At 42.4% G+C, this 13,025-nt stretch overlaps 1 protein-coding gene across 1 annotated transcript in view; it reads left to right on the forward strand.

Moving 5' to 3' along the window:
• Nucleotides 1-3,106: 3,106 nt before the first annotated feature.
• ttc3 (tetratricopeptide repeat domain 3) overlaps nt 3,107-13,025 on the forward strand; it is a 54,117-nt gene continuing 44,198 nt past the window's right edge. Inside the window, exons 1-4 of the mRNA XM_083760901.1 lie at nt 3,107-3,161; nt 4,721-4,837; nt 7,602-7,644; nt 7,986-8,145. Coding sequence (XP_083617027.1) covers nt 4,736-4,837; nt 7,602-7,644; nt 7,986-8,145 — 305 coding nt within the window. The 5' untranslated portion in view covers nt 3,107-3,161; nt 4,721-4,735. The remainder of the gene's footprint in view (nt 3,162-4,720; nt 4,838-7,601; nt 7,645-7,985; nt 8,146-13,025) is intronic.

Genomic DNA, 13,025 nt, shown 5'->3' on the forward strand with positions numbered 1-13,025 from the left:
CATACGCAGCCGATTACAGTACTTGCATGCTCTGCTTCCGCAAGTAATGAACACATGCGCCCCGGGCCGGCCTATAACGGTCTGGGCACCTAGGCTGGTAATGCAGCATGTCCTGATCCCACCGACCTTTGCTGCGTGTCTTTCACCCCATCTCTCTCCCTGTTTCCTGTCAACCTACCAATAAAAATCCCCAAAAAATATTTTTAAAAAAGAAATAATGAGCACAAGCACATGCAACAGTTCTAACTAAAGAAAACATGCCATGGATGCACCTGGGACGTCCCAGGACAAGACAAGACCACAAAATCCGTTGCTCCGGAACTACTCTACCGGGACTGGGAGGAGCATCAATCTGGCTCGTGGTAGGACTAGGCTCTGTGGGTTGACTCCTGTCCGGGCCCCTCCTACGTCTCACCAGGTCCACTGCTGCTCTCACCAGGCCCAGGACCTGTGCGTTGTACCAGACTCCCAGCACCAGGCACTTCATTCAGGCGTGGTGGATTATGGCCCTCACCGAGGGTTTTTTGGGCTTCCTCCTCACGGAAGATGCAGGCTGGGGCGCCAACCCATACTGCTCCCGGGTGCCGTCTACATTCCGGCTGTCACCCGTCTCTCCGGTGGTCACCAGACTATACCTGGTTGTCACGTAGTCTATTCCTATGAGTCACTATAAATAGAATAACTAGAACTAAAGAAAACATCCCATAGATGCACCTGGGTATCCTCAGTGATGTATCCCAAGGTCATCAGGGTTTCGGGTCTCTCAAACATCATACCCCTCACTCAGGTGACCCAGCCGGGGTGATCAAGTCCCGACTTACGTCCTGGTAGCTACCCTCGATCAGTCCCATTAGGGCAAGACCAAGGCCACACAATCCGTTGCTCCGTAACTTGTAGTTATAGTTAGTAGCATAGTGTTTCAAACAGTTTTAAATGTAGCCTAAGCCCTTTAATTTGCAATATCTTTGAAATTTGGGATTTTTGGTGGGGCAGTCAGAGCATTTAGGGGGGCATTGCCTACCCGCGCATGCCCATTGCCCATGCCTATATCTGGCCCCGCAAGTCATTATCTTCTTAAGTTCAAGAAAGATATCTGTGTGAATTGTTCATTGTGTGAAGTGTACCCAAAACCATGTTTCAGTTATTTTGCAGTAGCCTACCCACACTATAACAAGTTTTGGTAGGATATCTTCCTACGGTATCTCGGACCGGTATATTGTTGATATTTGACTCTGACTTTTATCTTTACCCGCAAAATGTGCTCTTTGGCTTCTACATTTCATATACTGTACATAAATCCAAATTTAGTCTGCTGCTTTGTGTTCACTCTTTGAGGAATTCTGTTATAGTAGCTTAATTCCCCCTGGCTCTAGATGTATTGTTGTATTAATAACTTTGTTGTTTGTGTCTGTATTGTATTGTTGTGACTGCAGGTCGCATTTACTATGAAATCGTACATTTTATGTCCGAAAGTCAGTCAGTCAGTCAGTGTATCACTCAAAATCCCCATATATGTACTGCTCAGTTCCCAACATGGGAAAGCCCCCATATATGGTGGCCAGGTCTTGTGACATCACATGACATAGTAAATGCAACCTGCTGTCGCAATTAAGCCCATTATAGGCTATGGAGATCCCTGATGTCATCGATATTGGCCAGCAACTCTATACATGATCTGACCTCAAACCTAAAACCCTTAGATCTCCATTTATGTATATACGTATGTCAGAATCTGTTCTGACATTCCATATGTTGATCCCTTCCTCATCCATCCTTCCTCTTCGATGTCTCCCTTTTGACTGATACCTGTCCATTTAAACTCTTGGCGGGCCTGCTCCAAAGTTATTAATGCAGCCGCGCCCGGCAGCCGGCGAAAACTATAGAGTTCTGATTCTGAACAGGCCCGAAGATTATAGCCCGACCTCGAGGTCGCTTCTCGTACTGGTATTGTATTGTACTGTATATGTCAATGTCATGACTGTTATAAAGATTTGTTTAAAAAAAGTAGGTCTACCTGTGAGAAAGACCTGCAGACCTGTGAGAAGAATGCAATTAAATAGTTTAAAAAAAATACATATAGGCCTATATACATTTATTTATGAGCTTGTAGTTCGAAAGTTATTTTCGAAAACATGGTGCACATTGTAAACTAAAGCATTTAAATAATCTGTGGAATTAAACTACTACGAATAAACTACGAACTACGAATAAATACTACTTTTACTCAAGTAATTTCATTGAACGCAGGACTTTTACTTATCACAGAGCCTTATTGCTACACTACTCTGAAAGAAAGACTGAATCTCTGATATGCCCCCCACCCCTTTTCCCATACTGTATATGTTTTTCCCTTTTTTATATGACCGATGAATGATTTCCTGTGCTTAATATTTACGTCTTTAAATGTTCTGATGAATTGAAAATGGAGGACCCTAATGTAAACAAGTCCCTTTAGTGCTTTTTGTTTTAATCATTTCGTCAAACCATGTACAACCCAGATTTGGCACAAACAAGGGACTAAATTATTTTCGCTCCTATGCCACCAAAATGTGGAACGCCCTACCAACAGTCATTAAGACATGTGAATCTCTTGACTCCTTCAAAACCGCTCTCAAAGGGCACCTACGGATGGCTGCAATTCGAAACTGGCCTCTGTAAAATCTGAATCCCCCCCCCCTTTTCCCCTCACTGTATAGGCCTATGTATCTTTTCCCTTTTTGCTTCCTATATGATGAATTCCTGTTCTGTACTTTAGCTACATAGAAATGTCTATTTGTATGTCTCTAAATGTTTTGATGAATTGAACAAGGTGGACCCTGTTGTAAACAAGTGTAATGCTTAATTGGGTCGTCCACTCACAGTTAATAGTCTTTGTATTGAGTTTGTGCTTGAAATGTACTGTAAATTCTGCAAACTGTTAATAAACATTTCAATCAATCAATCAATCAATCAATCCTCGAAGTAGCAGTCTTTGTATTGACTTGAAATAAAAAATGTCAATCAAATCAATCAAATCAAAGTCCATTTCAGTGGTGCCGCGCGGCGTGTCCCACCGGGGCCTCCGTAGAAACAAGGGGTTTTTTTTAGACACCAACTCATTTCCGCATTCTGCACTCCATTCTGTAAACGTACAATGAGGTGGACGGCTGTGCGCCGACGAGGCGAGTACATCTACAAACAAATGCATGTTATATTCACAGCACCTACTCCTAAAAAAAAGTACATGTTTGTATTACACGTTAGAAAATTAACTCGAATGCCGTGCTTTTAGTTAGGCTTGCCTTTCGCGCGCACTTCCGGTCTTTGTTGTGTTGTTGTTGTGGGTAAAAGTTCGAGCGAGGGGGAAGGAGAGGGGAAAAAAAGATTGTTGTGGACTGTTCTCTTGTTTATCTGACTGTAGTCTAAAAAAATAGACTCAAGTAGATGTATTTTTATCGATTCTGACAATTGTCAGAATCGATAAAAATACATCTACGAGAGTCTATTTTTTTAGGCTAGACGCCACGAGCACACACACCAGGCAGCCGCCCACCCACATTGGATCTAGATCAGATGTGGTGGTGTGTGTGTGTGTGTGTGTGTCACGCAGGAATCGGCGACCTTAATCGAATGAATGCTGTTGTGTTGCACAACAAACGACCCCCATTCAGTTCAGCAGCCCAACAACGTGACATGACAGCATTCCACATGTTTCTCTGCGGTCACACATATCCGTGGTACTTGGGTGCAAAAAAAGAAGAAGAAAATAAGTGACCTCTGGGTTATTTTAAAGCATGCCCGTGAATCAGTAACTAAATGACAAATCTTTCTTCTGACATAGGGGTGTTACTGTTAATACTAACCGTGTCGTGGTGACATTCGTTTTTAAGGCCAGGATGTACAGTTAAATGTGTTAAGAATCAACTTGTTATGTTGTCGTCACATCGCAGGTAAAAGACGTGGGCGAAATCGACGTGTTGCTCAAAAGCTGTTCGTTACTTTACCTGTTGTGTTTTACCTGTTTTACCGCAATTTTACCCTCCATTGAAATCCCCATTGATCCAAATTCAAGGTTCAAGGTTCAAGGTTCAAGTTTATTTAGTGTCCCCGAAGGGCAAATTGGGTTGCAGCATAGACAGTACAATTGCAAATCTCCTTATATTAAACTACCGGTACGTTAAACTCACCACCGTTGAAGCTGTAGAGAAAACTTTACTTATTGTGCTTCCAATCCCCAACAATTAGAAAAAATAATCACTGATGATTATTATGATTATTTTATGAAAATATGTTTTATGAAACAAACGAAACGGCTTGTGTTATTAAAAATCCTACTTGACTTATAGTGGACGCACTGTGAGCCCCCCCCCCCCCCCCCCCATCGTATAAAACACACTTTTTGGCCAGAAAGGTTTTTTTTTTACCGGAAGAAACATACTTTTTGTTACTATACTGCGCCCTCTACCAATATTGCCAAGAGAAACCCCCATAGACAAGATTTGTCTTGACAAAACCGTGCACCTCACATAACCAGTGTGAATGTGAAATCTGCGTGTAATTCACTAGTGAATACCAAAACATAAACACGCACACGCTTGAAAACTTGTGATGTGACAATACGTGATTCTGTCTGTCTTGTCTCCGTCAATCTATCTTTCTGTCTATATGGAACTGTGCTTGGGCGTACAGCCGAACACACTCCCCAATAATAAATAAAAAAACCTCTCCTTCTTTTCCACAGCCTAATGTTCGAGATATGTCCGTGACCATGTTCGTTATTTCAGAAAAAATGCAGTCAGACTCAGACTCCGAGCCCGAATATCCGGACTCAGACGAGCTCAAACAACGATTGAACTCTGTAAGTTTTGGGATGCTTAACTGTCGGTTTTCAAGGGCCAAATTGCATGATGTGTGTGTGGATGAAAGGCCAAAACACTTCAAAACAATGCCTGTCTGTGTATGTGTGAACGGGGCCCTAATGATTGTACTAGTCCAGTTGTTACCAAACTTTGTAGCTTTAAAAAAAAAATATATATCTTTGATCCTTTTCATTCATCAAAATCCAGTTGAAAAATCACACCCGTGTGAACTGAGCGACGCAGACTGCTCAACTCTGTAGAACTCTGCAGCTGGCTGGCTGCAGAGTTCTACTGCTCAGTGTGAATGGCCCTTTAGGCTGCGCAGCAGTGTGACCTCAATCAGCTGCAGGGGTCAATGGGTCATACCCCAAACAGACAGACAGTTAGGCACCACTCAAAAATGTTGGAATTAGGGGGCACGGTGGCACAGTTGGTAGTGCTGTCGCCTCACAGCTAGAAGGTCCTGGGTTTGATTCCCGCTCGGGACGCTGTGGGTGCTGGCGGCGTATTTCCTCCTCCGCGTCATCAGTGCCCATACCCGAGGCGCGGTTGGCGAAAGGGCCTCACAAAAAACATGCAGTAATCCTGGTCACTAAACTGCCTCCCCCTGGCCAGCCGGGACGCCTGATGGAGGGGAAAGGAACTGGTTGGAATAACGTGTTCCTTCCACGCGCTACGTCCAACCAGGGTAACTCCCCCCTGTCAGGTGTAAAGGAGCAACTTGGACACTCGGGCATGAAGTGAGCATGAGTTCAAGTCCGTTGCTCTCCCCATGTCCCTCATATATGGGGACTAGGTTGGTGGAGGGTGTGTAGAGCCCAGGATCACATTAGATAATTGACACAGGGGTGAAAAATGGGTTACAAAATCGTGGGATAAAAATTAAGCGTTTTTTTTTTATTGTTTTAAATTGATAATTACGAGATTTTATTATTTGCCCTCGAGATCTGCGACACAAGCTGCCTCCACTGCATGGTGTCTGTTGCTCGTTGCCACACCAAGTTCATTCACAGTCAGTCCTGTGTCAGAACATCTGGAAATGTGAGTGGTCTTCTTGTTCCTCTTGATGGGCAGGGTAGTCTCCACAGAAGAATATCCTAAATGACCTTGTAGGTCTGCTATTTTTGAAAAATCATAAATGTAGTGCAAATCTTTGAATATTCTTTCAGAGCCAACGTTTTTAACTCAAATCTTTGCTTCTGGCTGGTCCCTGGAACAACATATTTTGAGATGGGGTCGGAGGCCAATTTCATATAATCTTTGGGGGTCCTTGACATGAAAATGTTTAAGAATAGAAACATTGGTTTATTGAGTGGTGCAACCACTCCCTTACTGAGCTGTGTGTGGGTGGGTGGCTGGGTGGGTGGGTGTGTCTGAGCATGAAAACAGCATGGCTGTTTTTCACCACCTGTGCGCAACCTAACACACACGCACATATTAACTGTATATATGGTGATTTCGGGTGTGCCAGTACAGTACAGTAGAGGGTACAGTAAAGGGACCAGCACACGGTAACTGTCATTTCTCAACCGTTTCGGACGCGGGGCGTCTCGCCGGAATCGGGCCGGCACCCTGGGTTTGTTCCTGTGGGTCTGGAACCCCCCCCCCCCCTGGGGACACCCGCACGGAGTTGCACCACTCACTTCACACGGGTGTGATTTTTCAGAAAACTGTCAGGATTTAGAAGGCATTTGTAGAACCGTCCTCGGGTCTAAATGGAACTAAAGAAGGATACGTTCCACACAGCCTTTGAACATGTTGTTCTTGGTAGCTCTTGAGATGTCTGACTGACTGCCATATAATATGTAGCTTATTGCTACGTACTAGTCATGCTCCCTTTCAAACCAGCTCTTTCGTAGAATAGGAGCTCGAGGTCTTTTCTTAGATATGGAGAAAACCGGTATAAAAAAACTGCAATGTAATTCACTTTAGAGTTCTCAACGGGCCTGATACATTTTGGGCCCGTCCCGCCCCCTAAAACTCAACAAGCATAAACGCATTCTTCAGGTGGGGGTAGATTCTCTAGTTGACTCTTTTAATTCCAAGGACCTCCATAATGCTTAGAGTGTACAAATGGTTCCCTTTATACACAGACTTACAGACCAATGAGGGTCCAATTTGACCATTGTCCCTTTTCAGCTCGGGACCCCCTGAAACCCCTCTTTGGTTACAAAATAATGTGCCCGGCCTGACATCGCTGGCTGACCAGTTCTGGCCTTCGTGCTGCCCGTTGCCTAACACCGATTTATTTTAGACCATTAAACCCATTTAGACCCGAGGACGATTCTACAAATGCCTTCAGAATCCTGACAAAAATAGCAGACCTACAAGCCCGTAGCGCCGAGTGCCGCGCTACGAGCTTGTAGATCTGCTATTTTCACTAGCTAAAGACCGCTAAAGTATTAACATAATGCTTAAAACACCAAAAGGGGTTCCCGCCCATAAGAAGTATTATGAATGTGATGGTAAATGCCATCACTAGTTTTATGATTCTGAAATCTGAGCCCAAGCGGAACCATAATGTACCTAGAACAAAATCTGTTACAGTGCACAGTATTATGAACTATACTGTACAAAATGACGATGCCTTGTCCATAGGTGTCGCTTAAAATGTCCTGGTAAAGTCATGGACATTACTTAAAGAGTGAGAGCACTGACTGCCCCAGTGATACTGTACACAATATCTTTACAATAATATGCTTTTAAATACATTTGTCTGTTTCATATATTTGATGAGTCACCCATTGTACTCTCTTGTTTTAGATTTATGGTGGTGAGCGGCCAGTTGTGACCATCAATCCTTCAGGTAAGGAACTACCGGTAAATGATTTTTGGAACACTATTGGGTTCCATTTGTACACTCAGAGTTCCAGACCTGGAAGGGTCCATTTGGAACTCTGGTGTTAGCATCATGTCTTGCTTGTAGGTCTGCTATTTTTTTTTAAATCGAAGAACGACTGAAATAGAAACATAGCTTTTTCAGAAAACTGTCAGGATGTAGAAGACGTTTTTAGAATCTGATCTCAGCTCAAAATGGGTTAAATGTTTTAATCCAGAGTGATTTACAGTACGCTTTTGTTGTTTTGACGTAGCCTGGACCTAGTTTATGTGGGCCTGAACATAGTTTATGTGTGTGTTTCTCTGTAGAAAAGGTATTCGACCGGTGGAACAACATCCCTCACAAGGTGAAAAAGGAGGCTGGCCAGCTGATGAAAGTCTGTACTTTCTGGTATCCTATCCTGCTCCAGCGCCAAGAGACCAACAATACAACCCGCTGGGCAGTGCAAGTGGGCTTTATAGACTCAAAGTAAGTCCTGCAATATACTATGACTTGAGTCAATACTATGACTTGAGTCATAGTATGACTCTGGGTGATGTGCTTTGAACAGGATCCCCACTTTGATATCGCCGCATTGTCTTCGTAAATGAATTCATGCCCTGCTTGATCATACGGAAGTAGAAGATCCACAAGCTCGAAATGTGTTTTGAGCTGAGTCTATGGACTTTTAATGTTTGCTTTTTTAAGCAGTGATGTCATGTGGCGGCCACAGTGGGCCCCATTCACTTCACACAAGTATGATTTATTTTATTCTAAACCTGAAAATTAACAGTTTTGGACATATGAGACAATACTGTATGCGTTTAGACCACAGACCGCCATTTGTTAGCATATTTTCATCTCTTTTTAAATAAATAAATAAATGAACAAATCATAATAATACAGACTCCACAGACATTTAAAAACAAGAAGGTAATGTCAGGTGTTTATGGTCAAACATGCCATGCCTAGGCGAGGCACATCAACTCATTGTTTACCAATGCAATGGCTGCAGGTACAGAGGAATTAGTCGGAACGTTTATTTCGCCTCACCTCCTGGCCGGAAACCAGCTACTGGAGTGACGGGGTTGATATTCACGGTGTAAACTGTGTAAACGATAAGAACAGTCTTGAGAGCTAAAACTGGCCTAATGTTGCAGCTGTGAGGAGTATAGAACTGGCCTTATCTTGGAGCTGTGAGGAGTATTAGTCCGGGAGCTAGACCCAGCCCTCATAGCAATTTTTGCTACCTTTTTTTCACTATTATTTCCTGTTAGCATATACCATGGGCCATCTCAAAATGAAGGGACCACTCCCAACTCGGGGCCGTTTGGTTTCAGGGGCCCAAAAACCCCTTTTTTGGTATATGTCTCTGGCGAAATTGTGTAAAGGCAAATAAAAAATCACTAAAATTACATAAATACACATGGAAGTGTGAAATTTGGCATGGAGTATCCTGACACATAGGGGTAAGTATCAGAATAGGATTTTGGGGCTATCTACCATTGTATTCTTAAATATGACCTACATCATCCTCAGAAACACAAAAATATACACTGTCCGCTTAACAAATAACAACAAAGATGGTTATTTTCCAGCACATTAGGGTGAATATAACTGCCTCACTTGTATATAGAAAACTTCCCATATCCTTAAGCTTCAATTTAAGCCCAAGATGACCTCTCTATCTTGAAGATTACTCTTTCTGTGGCCAAAATGCTGCACTATACCTCAAATCGGAGACATTTTCATTATCAGTCACTATAGCCTTCCAGAGTCCTAGAATGTAACAATAGGTTCACATGTTCTGCAACTACTGCTGTCTGAAGTTAGAAACATGAATACTACAGCAGGAACACAAATGCCTTTTATTATATTTATATTTATTTATTATATTATATGCACATAATAGTACATAGCCTATCAATAGTCACCCAAATCAATGTGCACCCAAATGTAACAGTGACCGAGTTAAAGACAAAGGGAGACACAACATAAAAATACTGTATGACAAGGGGGCATCAGATTCCTTGTTTTTATTTTTATTTCTTTTTTTCATAATTTATCAAAGAAATCAAAGAAAACAACAAAAACAACCACAACAAAATAATTGTTATACCACTGCATATTTTAAACCTTAAATTCACAACCCTTCCATATTGACAACTACTTTAGGTTTATTCATCATCAGATTCATCTTCCTCCTCCTCTTCATCATCAGAATCATTCATATGTGTATGAATTTCTTCTAGGTCATCCTCGTCTGTCCCCTCTTCAGACAACACATCAATGAGGGCTTTGGGGGTGACGTCACCTTCAAACCATAGAGGCTCTAGTTTGCCATTTTCTGAGTTAAGATGAAACCCATGGTCAAGAGGTGATGGAATTTCTGGGTTATTCTCATGAGCCCTCTTCCAGATGCATACCTGGAAGTTAACTCTTTTGACATGCTGCAAGAGGACCCTCTTGCATGGTGGAAAAGTTGAAAGGTCAAGGGAGAGACCTGGTCGAAGCTCGAGGCTTGAGCCACACATTTTCTTCACCTTGATCTCTCTTGCCTCATCCACACGCTTCACTCGAGGACCAAAGCTATAGAGGCGACAGGTGAACTCTTCAACACCAGTTAGCACAAGCCCATCAAGTTCCCAAGAGTTCCCCACTGTGGCAAAGATCTGAATGAACTTAGAATGCTGATTCAGAAGCTTGATGGGTCGCACCTTTCCTTTGCCTTTGAATGCAGAGGTGCAGTCAGCACCAGTGAAGGCATGCAAGGCCAGCAAAGCTGAAATATGTTCTTGTGAATAATCTTCAGCCAGCTGGTTGATGTTAATCAGCTTATCTCCCATGTCAAATATGACATCAACTGTGAAGGATTTGGCATAATAGAGGAGAATGAAGAAAATGTCAGAGTCTCTGGCTCTGACTCGGACAGTTTTGATGTGAGGCATTGTGCTTTGGATGTGATTGATGTAGATGATCACCCTCACATCAGTTTCTTCATGTGTTGAATTCAGATCAGGTAGAAGTGCTTTGGAAATCACTCCAGCTTGAGTTTCTATCCTGAAAGCTTGACCAGCCTCAATGAAGATGATGGGCCTTCGGAGTATCTCTTCCATCATATCTGGAGAGCTCCAGTGCTCGAGAATTAGATGTATGAGTGACTTCTTGTTGTCATCATTTGTGAGGAAACCTTTCCAATCTGCAGGTCGGCGAACATTCAGACCATTAACTATGTACCGCTCACCACAACCTCTGCGATCCCTCTCAGCTGATTTTGGTGAATTAAGTCGGTCAACATAAGTGTCAGTACTGAATACTGTTTCTGCAGCAGTAGGTTGACTTTTGAAGATGCTCTCTGATATAGTCTTCATTGTCTGGGGCACATTGCTCATATAGAATGTGGCATTACCATCTACAATGAGACCACATTGACCAGGAGAAGGGAGCTCCACTTTCTCAAAATCAGCTGAGAGGGATCGCAGAGGTTGTGGTGAGCGGTACATAGTTAATGGTCTGAATGTTCGCCGACCTGCAGATTGGAAAGGTTTCCTCACAAATGATGACAACAAGAAGTCACTCATACATCTAATTCTCGAGCACTGGAGCTCTCCAGATATGATGGAAGAGATACTCCGAAGGCCCATCATCTTCATTGAGGCTGGTCAAGCTTTCAGGATAGAAGCTCAAGCTGGAGTGATTTCCAAAGCACTTCTACCTGATCTGAATTCAACACATGAAGAAACTGATGTGAGGGTGATCATCTACATCAATCACATCCAAAGCACAATGCCTCACATCAAAACTGTCCGAGTCAGAGCCAGAGACTCTCACATTTTCTTCATTCTCCTCTATTATGCCAAATCCTTCACAGTTGATGTCATATTTGACATGGGAGATAAGCTGATTAACATCAACCAGCTGGCTGAAGATTATTCACAAGAACATATTTCAGCTTTGCTGGCCTTGCATTCCTTCACTGGTGCTGACTGCACCTCTGCATTCAAAGGCAAAGGAAAGGTGCGACCCATCAAGCTTCTGAATCAGCATTCTAAGTTCATTCAGATCTTTGCCACAGTGGGGAACTCTTGGGAACTTGATCTTGTGCTAACTGGTGTTGAAGAGTTCACCTGTCGCCTCTATAGCTTTGGTCCTCGAGTGAAGCGTGTGGATGAGGCAAGAGAGATCAAGGTGAAGAAAATGTGTGGCTCAAGCCTCGAGCTTCGACCAGGTCTTTCCCTTGACCTTTCAACTTTTCCACCATGCAAGAGGGTCCTCTTGCAGCATGTCAAAAGAGTTAACTTCCAGGTATGCATCTGGAAGAGGGCTCATGAGAATAACCCAGAAATTCCATCACCTCTTGACCATGGGTTTCATCTGAACTCAGAAAATGGCAAACTAGAGCCTCTATGGTTTGAAGGTGACGTCACCCCCAAAGCCCTCATTGATGTGTTGTCTGAAGAGGGGACAGACGAGGATGACCTAGAAGAAATTCATACACATATGAATGATTCTGATGATGAAGAGGAGGAGGAAGATGAATCTGATGATGAATAAACCTAAAGTAGTTGTCAATATGGAAGGGTTGTGAATTTAAGGTTTAAAATATGCAGTGGTATAACAATTATTTTGTTGTGGTTGTTTTTGTTGTTTTCTTTGATTTCTTTGATAAATTATGAAAAAAAGAAATAAAAATAAAAACAAGGAATCTGATGCCCCCTTGTCATACAGTATTTTTATGTTGTGTCTCCCTTTGTCTTTAACTCGGTCACTGTTACATTTGGGTGCACATTGATTTGGGTGACTATTGATAGGCTATGTACTGAAACAAGCTATTATGTGCATATAATATAATAAATAAATATAAATATAATAAAAGGCATTTGTGTTCCTGCTGTAGTATTCATGTTTCTAACTTCAGACAGCAGTAGTTGCAGAACATGTGAACCTATTGTTACATTCTAGGACTCTGGAAGGCTATAGTGACTGATAATGAAAATGTCTCCGATTTGAGGTATAGTGCAGCATTTTGGCCACAGAAAGAGTAATCTTCAAGATAGAGAGGTCATCTTGGGCTTAAATTGAAGCTTAAGGATATGGGAAGTTTTCTATATACAAGTGAGGCAGTTATATTCACCCTAATGTGCTGGAAAATAACCATCTTTGTTGTTATTTGTTAAGCGGACAGTGTATATTTTTGTGTTTCTGAGGATGATGTAGGTCATATTTAAGAATACAATGGTAGATAGCCCCAAAATCCTATTCTGATACTTACCCCTATGTGTCAGGATACTCCATGCCAAATTTCACACTTCCATGTGTATTTATGTAATTTTAGTGATTTTTTATTTGCCTTTACACAATTTCGCCAG

This window comes from Protomyctophum parallelum, assembly GCF_964188405.1.
Source record: "Protomyctophum parallelum genome assembly, chromosome: 1".
NCBI classification, from domain to species: domain Eukaryota; kingdom Metazoa; phylum Chordata; class Actinopteri; order Myctophiformes; family Myctophidae; genus Protomyctophum; species Protomyctophum parallelum.